The sequence below is a fragment of the Osmia lignaria genome, chromosome 6, assembly GCF_051020975.1.
Source record: "Osmia lignaria lignaria isolate PbOS001 chromosome 6, iyOsmLign1, whole genome shotgun sequence".
Lineage (NCBI taxonomy): Eukaryota > Metazoa > Arthropoda > Insecta > Hymenoptera > Megachilidae > Osmia > Osmia lignaria.
This window is the reverse complement of record NC_135037.1, coordinates 6,276,651-6,289,519: the sequence shown is the minus strand read 5'-3', so window position 1 is coordinate 6,289,519 and position 12,869 is coordinate 6,276,651. Positions and strand designations below refer to the sequence as shown.

General features: G+C 36.3%; 3 protein-coding genes across 13 annotated transcripts in view; 1 reads left to right on the top strand and 2 right to left on the bottom strand.

Annotated features, from left to right (window-relative positions):
• Window positions 1-110: 110 nt before the first annotated feature.
• Window positions 111-3,784, bottom strand: Cdc5 (cell division cycle protein 21). Of its 2 annotated transcripts, XM_034318124.2 has the most exons (10): window positions 3,573-3,784; window positions 3,234-3,499; window positions 3,032-3,162; window positions 2,462-2,964; window positions 2,213-2,387; window positions 1,703-2,137; window positions 1,507-1,625; window positions 1,262-1,426; window positions 912-1,193; window positions 111-607 (listed from the first exon to the last, which is right to left on the bottom strand). In XM_034318124.2, exons 1-10 carry the CDS (start codon window positions 3,615-3,617, stop codon window positions 386-388), a joined length of 2,343 nt encoding a protein of 780 aa, XP_034174015.1. In that variant the 5' UTR covers window positions 3,618-3,784; the 3' UTR covers window positions 111-385. The 2 variants fall into 2 exon arrangements, with proteins under 2 accessions (XP_034174015.1, XP_076544754.1); XM_076688639.1 differs by lacking the exons at window positions 3,234-3,499; window positions 3,573-3,784 and having other exon boundaries at window positions 2,462-2,974.
• A 1,998-nt stretch (window positions 3,785-5,782) lies between these two features.
• On the top strand, window positions 5,783-7,887 carry LOC117601656 (DDB1- and CUL4-associated factor 13). The gene is made up of 7 exons (XM_034318716.2): window positions 5,783-6,046; window positions 6,151-6,548; window positions 6,627-6,795; window positions 6,868-7,015; window positions 7,089-7,389; window positions 7,465-7,628; window positions 7,712-7,887. The coding sequence occupies exons 1-7, from the start codon at window positions 5,977-5,979 to the stop codon at window positions 7,797-7,799; spliced, it is 1,338 nt and encodes a 445-aa protein (XP_034174607.1). The 5' UTR covers window positions 5,783-5,976; the 3' UTR covers window positions 7,800-7,887.
• A 126-nt stretch (window positions 7,888-8,013) lies between these two features.
• LOC117601655 (EGFR adapter protein) overlaps window positions 8,014-12,869 on the bottom strand; it is a 180,934-nt gene continuing 176,078 nt past the window's right edge. For all 10 annotated transcript variants that reach the window (XM_034318704.2, XM_034318707.2, XM_034318708.2 and 7 more), the window contains 4 exons: window positions 12,075-12,514; window positions 11,759-11,977; window positions 11,380-11,551; window positions 8,014-10,179 (listed from right to left, as the gene is read on the bottom strand). In XM_034318704.2, coding sequence (XP_034174595.1) covers window positions 9,970-10,179; window positions 11,380-11,551; window positions 11,759-11,977; window positions 12,075-12,514 — 1,041 coding nt within the window. In that variant the 3' untranslated portion in view covers window positions 8,014-9,969. The remainder of the gene's footprint in view (window positions 10,180-11,379; window positions 11,552-11,758; window positions 11,978-12,074; window positions 12,515-12,869) is intronic.

Below are 12,869 nucleotides of genomic sequence, written 5' to 3'. Positions count from 1 at the left end.
TAAATACTGTAAAAACTGATCATTCAAGAATTCAATTAATAGAAACTCTAAACTATAATCAACATTTGAATGGGAAAATGATAACACAGACGTACAACCATACTTTTTCATTTATTTCTCATATTCCTTTATTTATTTTTTATGCTAATTTTTATGTTTTAAAATTTTCGTTAATTATATTCACATGAAATTCACCGCCTGCAAAATGGCTGAATTGTCAATTTGAAATAAATCGTATTTTATTATACAAAATTGAGATCTTCAAGAATCTTTGCTTACTCGAAGCATTTTTTTTAGTAAGTCTGTATACAAAGTAACTTCTTGTATTTCACAAAACGTTTACGATACTTGAAATATATATTACAATAAATCAGATTGGCAATATTTAGCACTGTTGTAGCTGATCTTGCAACTGTGCATATCGTGTTTGTAACACGCGTTCTCGTTCTGTTTGTCTATTAACATCTTCCATAAGCGCGTTTACTCTCCTCGGCACTGCTGCTTCCTCTTGTGTTTGCAAAAACTTGAACGTCGAAAGTTCTAAATGTGCTTGTTCTATTTGTTCCCACAAATCGTGTAATTGTTTTGTTAGTACTTGCGTCCTAGTCTGTTATAAAGGAAATAGATATATTAATATTAGCCACACAAGTAACAATACACATGTTGTATATTAACCCTTTCGCTACCACGGTGGTCCCATGGGACCGGCGCTTGTCTTTTCATTTGGATCATGGTGGTCATCGATGACCACCACTAACGATAAGAAAAATGTGCTATTGGCAAGATTGTACTGTTATTTTAATATATTTTGCAGTTCTTTGCCATTATAAAATGTTTAATATGAAATTTGTGGCCCACTAGTGCAAGTTCAAAAATTCCCGTGGCAGCGAAAGGGTTAAAAACGAAAATACCTGGTAACCTCCGGTAAGAACTTTTAATTTCTTTTCCATTCTGGCTGCCCGTTTAGCTTCGCCGGTCATATGCATTCGATTCTCTTCCAATTTTCTTTCACACGCTTCTACTCTATCCTTTTTCGAAGCTAGCGTTGCTCGCGTATACCGTTTTTGTGTTTCCAGATACAATATCTGTGATAAGCATTCTTCCCAGACAGTTGTATAGGAATCTAAACTTAATTCTCCATGCGCCATGCCATCTTTTACCACCGACATCTCATCAGTCAACAGCTTCTTAGCCTGAATAAAATACAAACATGGAGTGTAATGATATACGTCAAACACTGCGTATAATACGGTCAACTTACAGCAGTAAGTTCATCTTCCTCAAAATTAATATACGGATGTTGCTCCAAATACGCTTGTGCATGAGCTAGCGAGCTTGAAGCACCTTTACGACTTTGTGGCACTGGGTTTTGCAGTGAATCGTATTGGAGCATCGTGATCATTTCTCTTTTAATTAACTCTTCCGCCTACGATAAAATATTTGCTAATAATCGTATTGTTATATAAATATATACTATATGTATACTTATCAATTATATGATCATACTCTTTGTAAATCCGTTAACGGAGTATCCATAAATGGTCTCAAAATATTCATATTTACATCAAACGGTCGTGGTAAATCTCGTTGTATAACTAGTGACCTACGAGCTAATTCTTTTTTCTCTGTAAAATATAATTTTATTATAAATGATTCACATAAAATGAGCTATTCTGTATATAAATAAAAATGTGTTAAGTACTTTGTTCCAATAATTCTTGCTGCTGTCTAGCATCAATATCAGCCTGATCTTCAACAATTTCCGTCGTAGGTGAAGTAGTGGTTTCATCTTTTGTTTCACCTTCAGGAACAACTATTTCATAATCATTACGCGGTGCTGGTAGGGAACTCAAACCGGCACGTAATTGTTCTTTCACTTGCTTTTGAATTAACGGAGTCTCTGATCCTTCTACGTTTTCGTCTGGATTAATGCTAAGTTTATCGCGAACCGGTGTCGTTGCTAAAACTCCGTTTTGTGTACGTGCGGATACTGGTGTGTTAAACGAATTAGCGGGCGTTCCGTCGCTACGTTGAGAGCGAAATGGCGTGGCTAAAATTGTATTTGGTGTTGCCACTGCGTTTGCTGAAGGCACGACACTAGTGAAATCAGAATTATTTAAAGGAGTATTTAATCCACCTATACAAAAGTAAAGAAAAATTAATATTTTGTGTATGTTGTTAACAAACCAAAGTATACCAACAACGCGTCAACCTTTCAATGGAGTATCAACATGAATGAGAGCCATAACGTTTTGAGCTTCTTGGAGAATTCGGTCTGCAGCAGCCGGGGTGCGAGGAGTTACGGCTGCATTTGTCGGTAGAGAATAATCGGCAAGTAAACTATCTGATAGCGTAATACCGCTCTCGGTAGCAACCTCGCGAGCAACCTATTGAAAATTATTATAAAGTTCAAATACTTATTCAATCATTAAATAATTTTTAATAAATAGTTCCAATATACCTCTGATGCTCTACCGAGTTTAACCACTTGCTGTAATTCTTGATCAGATATCTGAGGTTCTGGCAAAACAAGTTTACTTCTTTTCTTTATTGGCTCTTCGTTATTTAACATTCCCATCGGGATATCATTTTCTTTTCGTTGTTTTAATTTTTGCTTATCTTTTCTACGTTCCATTTCTTCTTTCTCTTGCCTCAATTCACCATCTAAATGTTGCTGTCTCATTTTTGAGAAATCAATAGCAAGAGGATCAACATGTTCATTAGATGTATCATAAAATCCAGATGCTGGTCGTTTCTCGAAAGGAATCTCGGAATTATAATTAACACCACGTTTTCGTTTATTTTTCTGTGATACAGTGATACCAGCAGCTCTTAATTCTCTACGTTTTTGCAGAGCAGCGAGTCTGCGAGCTTCCTCCAATTGTTTTTCTCTGGCTTTACGCTTTGCCTTTTTACCTTGTGTATTTGCAAGCCTAGCACGTGCCTCGGACAGCATTTCCAGTTCTGGAAATTACTAATTTTATTGTTGTTACATATAATAAAATTATACATTATAATATAGAAATCTTACCATCTTCATCCATATCTTTAGGATCAGGTCTTGCAGGTTTTGTTTCTGGGTTTGGATCAATTTCTCCTGGTTTTAATTTACGAGGATCATCCGCAGCATCATCTCCTTCTTCCTTCTTCTGAGCCTGATCACTAATATAAAAATAAAAGACATATAACATACTTGTGAAGACATTAATCCAATTAAATCATTTACAACTCACAGTAAATATTCATAACGTTCCAAACATTGTGCAGCTGTACGACCAATAATTGGTGCAATTGTTCTCCACTGTGTGGGCATTAGTTTTGCTAAATGAAGAAGCTTCTCATCTTCTTCTCTGCTCCATTCAGTTTTCTTGATGCTTGGATCTAGCCATTCAAACCAACGTGCCTTACATTGTTTAGCAGATTTTCTGTGTAAAAGAGATGCTATCCGACTCCACTGATTTTTGCCATATTTCATAACAGCAGCTTTTAAAATTTCATCCTGAAGAAAAATGTAATTTAGAAAATGCTTTATCTAGGAAAATACACACTTCAGGTTAGGATTTAAATCTTACCTCGGTGTTTCTCCAAACACCACCTTTTATCATAATACGTGGCATTTTGATGGATCTTTTATTGTCATTCAAAGAAAAAACAAAAAATGTAAAATATCTATTGATTGTCTTTATTTATTTGACAATTAATGGTAACCTAAAGTGCTTCCAATTTAGCGACTTCAGCGTTCAACCACGCTCAACTGAAGCGGTCGATGCGATAGCAGAGACATCATTTCTGAAGAGCGGTAAAACGCTAGGACTTATAAAACTCAATTTTGATTTTTTTTACAGCAGTGTCGACTTTTTCGACTTTTCAGGTTGAAAAATGAGACGTTTTGTATCGACAGTATGCTTGAAATTGTAACGCTAATTCTGACACAGGTGTACTTAAATATGCGTTCCCACGTTCGCATACATAGTAAACAGCGGCAATAAAAGGTCACAGAAGACATTCCTAGGGAAAATGGCGATCCCTCCTCGTGGGCTTCCCCGGATTACCCGCTCTCCTCCTATGCAGTGACTGCAGATACAAAAAGACTGGACATCCCTCTGTTCTCGAATATTTATGATTTTATTTCACTTTTTTCAGTTACTTATTATTTTATCCTTCTTTATGGGCTAAGACCCATGCTTCCCAATTACTTATTACTTTATTTCTCTTTATGGGACACGCGGGGACGACACGTCCCAGCAATTTATCACCCTATTCCTTTTTATGGACCAAGACATTCCTTCGCAGTTATTTATTTCTTCATTCTTTTCATGAGCCTCACGGGAATTACTCCCTTACATCTCTGAATTCCTTATATCACTACTCCCATTACATCTCTGAATTCTTTGTATCACTGCTCCCTTTACATCTCTGCACCCCTTACATCGCTGCATCAGTTACATCCCCCTATCACTTACATTTCAGCATCCTTTACATCTTTGTGTCACTTAAACTCCTACATCCCATATATGTATGCATCCCTTACATCCTCGCATCCTTTACATTCCTGCATCACCTACATCACCTACAGTTCCCAGTACCGCTTTGCATTCCTTATATTCCTGTACCAGACAGTATAAATCGCACCAAATTTAGTTATCATTTTTACCGCCAGAGGGCGCTGTTTCGACGTGAAAACTTTAGTTCGCTTTTTTGCCGCTAGAGGGCCAGAAATTGAGCAAGATTTAGTTCCTTTTTTCGCCACCAGAGGGCGCTGATTCGACATCGAGATTTTAGTTCGCATTTTTGCCGCCAGAGGGCCAGAAATAGAGCAAGGTTTAGTTCCTTTTTTCGCCACCAGAGGGCGCTGATTCGACATCGAGATTTTAGTTCACATTTTTGTCGCCAGAGGGCCAGAAATAGAGCCAGGTTTAGTGCCTTTTTTCGCCACCAGAGGGCGCTGATTCGACACCGAGATTTTAGTTCACATTTTTGTCGCCAGAGGGCCAGAAATAGAGCCAGGTTTAGTTCCCCTTTTCGCCACCAGAGGGCGCTGATTCGACATCGAGATTTTAGTTCGCATTTTTGTCGCCAGAGGGCCAGAAATAGAGCAAGGTTTAGTTCCCTTTTTCAGCACCAGAGGGCGCTGATTCGACATCGAAATTTTAGTTCGCATTTTTGCCGCCAGAGGGCCAGAAATGGGGTCAGATTTAGTTCCTTTTTTCGCCACCAGAGGGCGCTGATTCGACATCGAAATTTTAGTTCACATTTTTGCCGCTAGAGGTCTCGAAATTTATGCTAGGTTATGATTGCTGAGGTGTAAGGGATGTAGGCATTGAGTGGATGCAGGCATGGAATGGATGCAGGTATGGAATGGATGTAGGCATGGAATGGATGCATGCATGGAGTGGATGCAGGCATGGAATGGATGCATGCGTGGAGTGGATGCAGGCATGGAGTGGATGCATGCATGGAATGCATGCAGGGCAGTGCAGAATGCAGGGATTTATAGGTTGTTGGGATGTAAGGAATGCAGAGATGTAAAGGATGCAAGGATGTGAGGAAAGTAGAGATGTAAAGGATGCAGGAATATAAAGAAAGCCGGGATGTGGGTCACCGCGAGTTCCATAAAAAGAATGAAAAAAATAAATAATTGCGAAGGGATGCCTTGGTCCATAAAGAGAAATACGATGATAAATAACTGGGAACGATTAGAATAAATAATTAAGACCTCTAGCTGGCCTCTAGGGGAGTGTCAGATTCCTACTGACCTTATTCTGTGAATTAGGCATAAGACGATGCTAGCGTGGAGGCCGAACTTCGAATTCCGCGTCGGTAAAACAGTCATCGTTTCATCAAAAATTAGGCCGAATAGAAACTGATTTAAGCGCCACCTCAGTTATCGCATGCTATCAATTAACGGCATGCTATACTACATCACCTTATTGCGCATAGTACACAGTAGTTTAAATTTCAATACATACTTTGAAAATGAAGGTGAAAGTTTTGACAAGAAATCCAGATGAGTACCTAAGAGAAACAAAGCGTGATATTCATAAACGTTAGTTTCGTTTTAACATGTATAACTTTAAACTAATTGTTAAAGCCCTTATATAAACATTTTTATAGATTTTAATAATAATTAATAATGTTAATTATCTACAGTACCTAGAAATTATGATCCTGCATTGCATCCATTTGATGCAGCAAGAGAATATACTAGAGCCTTGAATGCAGTAAAATTGGAAAAAGTATTTGCAAAACCCTTTGTTGAAAGTTTGGAGGGTCATAAAGATGGAGTGTCTTGCTTGTGTAAACATCCTTCACAATTGTCGATAGTTATTAGTGGAGCTTTCGATGGGGAAGTTAGAGTATGGAATCTTACTCAAAAAAATTGTGTACGTAATTTTTTGGCACACGATGGTATAGTAAGAGGAATTGCATTCGGAGTAGATGCCGAACAGTTCATTACTGTTGCTGATGATAAAACTATTAAAGTATGGAAATCAGAAAAGCCACAATTTGGTGAAGAAGAAGAACCTATAAATACAATTATCAGTAAAGTAAGATTTTAAACATTAAAAAGTAAAACTAATTTTTTGTACATACTGTGTTAAATGTTATAAAGAAATATTTTACAGACTATAATAACAGGAATTACTCATCATCGTACACAACCTATATTTGCAACATGTGGTGAAGTATGTCAATTATGGGAAGAAACTAGAAATGAACCAATCCGTACATTTAAATGGGGAGTTGATAGTTTATATGATGTTAAATACAATCCTGTTCAATCAAACTTATTTGGTAACAAATATTATATAAAATAATGAAAATTATTATACACTGAAATTCTACAAATCTACAAATATTTTGCAGCTGCCTGTGCAAGTGATAGAAGCATAATTTTGTATGATGCTAGAGAAACTGGCCCTCTACGTAAAGTATACATGGGATTAAAGTCTAATAAATTGTCTTGGAATCCCATGGAAGCAGTAACATTTACTTGTGCTAATGAAGATTACAAGTATGTTCTGAAGAAATGTTATATTGCTTAGAATGTAGTTAAGAATTACTGATTAATACTTTCTACTCTTCAGCTTGTATACTTTTGACATTCGAAAATTGAAGACACCAGTAAATGTCCATAAGGACCACGTGGAAGCAGTAGTAGATGTGGATTATGCTCCAACTGGTAGAGAATTTGTATCCGGTAGTTATGATAAATCTGTTCGTATTTTTGAAGCCAACAAAGGTCATTCTCGAGAAGTTTATCATACGAGACGTATGCAAAGACTAACATGTGTTGCATGGTCTCTTGATAATAAATACATCATGAGCGGTAGCGATGAAATGAATATTCGCGTCTGGAAAGCAAGAGCTTCAGAAAAACTTGGTGCTGTATGTAATTTTAGAATTTACCTTCTCACGAATAATTTTCTCTGGTCCTTTCGTTAATGAAATATATTATTCTAGCTGAAACCTAGAGAAAAAGCAGCTTTACAGTACAATGAAGCTCTGAAAGCTAAGTTTGCTGCACATCCTCAAGTAAAACGAATTGCTCGGCATAGACACGTTCCAAAACATATTTATAATGCTAAGGCCGAATTACATACTATTCATGAAAAAAGTAAACGGAAGTACGTACAATTGTCTAAAGAAAAAGTGATTTCAGTTCCTATAATATTATATCTTGTATTATATGTATATTATTTTATTTTAGGGAGGCTAATAGACGCGCTCATTCCAAACCTGGAGCAGTACCTTTTGTTTCAGAACGACAAAAACATGTGTTCCGACAAGATATGTAATATGGAGTTGTTAATTATGATAATAATTTTATACGAATTGAATAAAAAAACGTAATAAATGTTGAGACATATTGAACATAGAGATAATTTCTTTCTTAATTACCTTCATTGATTTTTAAAAGAGGAGAAAGGTGGTTTTTAAAATGTGTACATACAAAGATGGGAAAATTTTATTTAAATTTATTGATGATGATTTAATGTCATATAACATTTTCAAAGGTGGATAATATTTTATAAATGCCAATGTGTATGACATTAAATTACACTATTTCGTTCACTGTTTATTGTAATAAATAATTTTATTGAAATTATACAACGCATTGCTATAATGATTCGTAAAACGTTACAAATTTCAAGCAGTGATTAATGTCTCGCTTAGAGTAGCTTACAATGATTTATTAATTTCCACTTAGTTTCTTTGCGTATTTACCTTATCAGACGTCAATCAATTTGATGATATAAAAATTAATCCTGTACCTCGTTTCTGATGTCGAAGTACATTGAATGTTCGTAAATTATTGAAATTATAGCAAATCTTATTCCCTGTTAATGAGCGATTTAAGTTATCGCATCTTCGTTTCATCTACACTTCTGAAGCTTACATGGTAAATATTACACTTCCGGTTGATTTCGGTTTAAATAAATCAATGCAAAACACGTTTATCCGATTCTTTTTTTTTTAAATATATAAATCTTAATATGATATAGAGTGTTGTCTGTTGAATTTAATACCAGATATTCGAACGTGGGTAAACTTCTTATTAAAATATTACTATTTTATTATTTATTGATCACCAGCTGTCTCATCTATGCTTTGTAGGATAAATCGACGGTATTATGCCGTTCGTTAAATCTGATTCAATGTGCCATATCGTTCAATAAGCATTTTTTTAAACTTTTTATATTCTTGGGTATATAAAAACCGCACAAAGTTTTTCCGGTTTTGTTCATCAACATCTGTTAATACACACACATGATCATACATTTTAGTTTTTTATTCGATTCGTTTCTTTTCTTTTTTAATATTTACTATGCTCACATAAACTCTGTACAAGACTAGTTTAGTCGTGTAATTAAATTACCACTGCAAGGTTACATTTCTTCGTCTTATCATTATAATAAGTTCCATGGAATCCACCTCCGCCTCCGTGTCCGGTTAGAGTTTCGTGGCTGCAGTTCTCCCTAACGCTGCCGTCGATCTCGTGTAATTAAATATAAGTAGTATTGTATAACAATAATTATAATTTATATACATATAAACACATTTACATTAATTTTGTAAAGCACTATTTAGCGGGCGTGAATCGAGAACGGTGGAATTTTGAAAAAGTCGCCAAGAAATTAATTGATTACAATGGAAAGTATTGTATTTAAGTTACTGAAAATTATAAACTAGTAGACTAAATTTTTCTAGCAATGTTTCATGGTTTAATTTCGAGGATACAGCATAACTTCTAAGTAACGTTCGCAAACTTTGACCTTTAAATGAAAAACGTCAAACGTCCGAACGAAAATCAGTCAAGAGACATTTGTGATATCGTTGAAAAATATATAATATTTCGTTCTTGTAATAACTTTCATTCGATCGAAACGCTACTATAGTTCGTGAAAAATCCTGCGAACAATTGTATCGATCACAGAGCTGGCGTTAAGATGTATCTGATGCAACGGATTGAGAGTTTGCAAATGATTATCAATTCGATTCAGCTAAATTCGTACTAAGTTACCGGCTGTTCAACGCAAACTCTGTGAATTGATCTACTAATATGGAATAGGCTTCCCTGCTGCGCGTCCTCCGACTTTTTGATTCGCTCTTGTTTCCGTTAATAGTGGCGATTCATTAAGTTACTTAGGCTATGTTCCTTACACCTATCAATGACTTACGAATACGTATCACCGCCTGAACGTACGGCATTTTTCACTCGGTATCAATTAGCAAAGAAAATTCCTTAGTTAATCGACGAGCACGATTCGCGTGAAATGTCATGGTAATTCAAGGTGATGAAGGTTCTCTATAAAATCGTTTTACGTCGATTTGGTGCACGATCGAAGTACGTATTTCAATTACTCGTCGTTCCTTGAAACGAATTTGTTTTAGTTGCTCGTTTTCAAAGAGCATCGGTGAATGTATTGATCGATTTTTTTCCCCGATTTGATTGCGAACTTCATTCTAGACATTCAGGTCAGCCATCATTTTACGGAAGTCGGCTAAGGTATTGTAATCGGGATCCGAATCGATGTCTGCGAAGTCTTTGTTAGAGTCGCTTTTCACAAAGCTAGGATTGTATCGACTTAATGACAATGGACACGGCAGTAATTCCGGCATCACCGAGTGGTGAGTAATTAAAGCGGTTAGGGTTGTGAATTCCTTCGTGAAGCCCTGGAACAAATAAAGAAACATTTGTCATTTTCATTTTTTCTTTATTCTATAAAAAAGGACCGGGATACCGAACAGTACTCTATTAACGAATACAATATTAATTTTCAAAGATTTAAATGTAGTATTCTCTTCATGTTATTTGAAATTACTAATTTAGGGAATTAAAATAAAATGTATGGAAATTCTGGTTCTTGCAGTTATCGATATTCGACCATTTTCATTATCAAAATGACTAAGGAATAGTTACATTTAAAATTCGATATAACACCATGTCCGGTATATGGATCCTTTACCCTATATAAATGTACTTTTTAACTCTTGAAAATAACATTTAGAGGAACAGTATAAAATTTAGAAAATGAAAATAATATGAAGTGCAAAATTAAATTAACATTGGGGCTCTCTCCATGGTCCGCCGCATCGTCCGATGGTTGCACGACGTTCTCCATAATAGAAGGACACAAAATAGGAATTCATTCCATTGATCAATTGAACATTAGACTTCATATGTATGTTAAAATTATCACATGCCGTATATATTCGCATTTCGTAGCGTGTTGCTACGGCAATGCAATTCCAAACGAAAAGAGTGGGGGAGAGTTTTGATTTCCCTGCGGTACATCCAACAAAACTCATTTATACTGGTTTCGGAGATTATCAAAGTCCACGAACCCGTTTAATTTATCCTACAAGGCAAGTTCGGTCATTTAAATACGCATACCCAAATGGCGAAATCCGCAACTAGAGAAGCTTTGTCCTTCTACAGTATCCTCATTATGATGTTTCAGAATAGATAGTTGGGGTTCAAACAATATTACTCTTTGACGATCAACGTACAAGCTATTTCATGTGCAAGATTTAGTTTTAACATTAGAACTACCAAACCGGTCAAAATGATTGGTTTCAAGTTTCTTATTTTAATTTAGAAATTTTATTAAGGTATTTTTACTGACATGTATGTTGGCTATTGCCGAGATAAAGAAGATGTGTATATTAAATTATGTTTCATCCCTTATCTATTTATTTCCTATATTATTTTCAACTTAAAAATTGAACGTCGGTAGTTCTAGTGTCAAACGTATTAGAGAAAAGGGTATCTTGCTTGAAAACGTGTGTGGCGGCAAAAGTGTTAATCATTCTGATTAAATACTGACGATGATTAAGAAGAATCGCTCCGCGAAGACTCGAGGCGAGATTTACCTTAATTTTGTAGCCTTTGTTCGTACGCATTATAAGATAATGGGCTATTCCGCTTGGTTGGAATTCGCGCGGCACTCGAAGCGAAAGGGCATAACATCCGGGTTTACTGGTACTCTCCCGCACCATGAACGCTCCTTCCGGTTCTTGGCTCAACACCTCCAACGTTATTTCCCTGGAACAGTAAAAGACTATAATGACATAACTAATTACATAACACCGTGAAAATGTAGACCAACTACCTACTTATAATATTCAAAAATATTAATTATGAAATTATAACTTTGTTAGATATTCATTTCCAAAACTATATAATATGTTATACAAAAATCTTATTGCAAAAGTTATGCCGAATAAAACTTTAGGAAAGGATGATTAGTACCTTGGTATTCCAGCTTGAAACCAGGGAGCTTTGCGCAATTCCGCTTCTTCGCTGCGATTATTTAGGCTATCCGTTCTCTCGGGAAGGGGCGGAGGGGTTGGTGTCGATCCGTGAGTACTTCCGTCAGCTGGTACCGAACTGCTCGAAGTACTAATCTGAGATCTTCTCTTCGATTTAAATTCTGTTTCCGTCCCCGAGCTAGGAGAATTATGCCCTATCCTGTAAATTCAATGACCAATTATAATAATATTAATTAACATTCATTTACTAGCCAAAGTGATCCAACCTTTTAATCGATCAGCGCAGGTATAATTACCTGTTATTTTCAATATTTAAGTTTTTCGCGGTAATTGAAGCATTGATGGTGTTATCCAGGCTCTCGGACGGGGGTATCTTATTGTAGGCTGACCTCGTACCCTCCGAGTCGATGATCGCCTCGTTTATATAGCCCCCAGAATGCGGCCTGTTCGATGGGCTCGTCGGTGTGCTGCTACCACTGACGAGGGGGCAGCTGTCATCCTCACCGTTCAGTCCAAGAACATCACGTCCACCTGTCAAACCCATCGCCAGCCGCTTTATCAGAGGCGGCTTGTCCGTTAGTCTCTTATACGAGTTTAGTTCCGTTGGCGAGTTGCTCTCATCGCTGCTTGGCGTGCTTTGCTGAGAGATACTCTTCGGCTCGTCCTCGTTCGTTATTGGACCGAGCACGTTCGTAAAATTGTGCGTCGGCCGTAGACCGGGGATCGAAGTCGGTGCCTAGATTCAAGCAACAAAATTTTTCATTATTTCAATGTACAGTTATTGGGGAGTAAAATTATTTTTTCAGAAAAATATTGTAGAGGAGAGGGTGCAAATTTGAATTAGAGTAGAAGGAGTAGTAATGGCTATTGTTATTTATTATCATTCTCTAGTTTAATGGATATTTTTCGGTCATTAAACATTAAATACTACTTAAAAAAAATGATAAGTAGAGTTAGATTAAGGGGAGGTTTAAGGGGGCTACAGCTCTGGGCCTCACTTTCCAAGGGCTCCCTTCTAAGCCTTCCATTTACTATATCAAGAAATATTGAATTACATTTTTTTCTATATGTTTAAATGTTATTTTATTTAG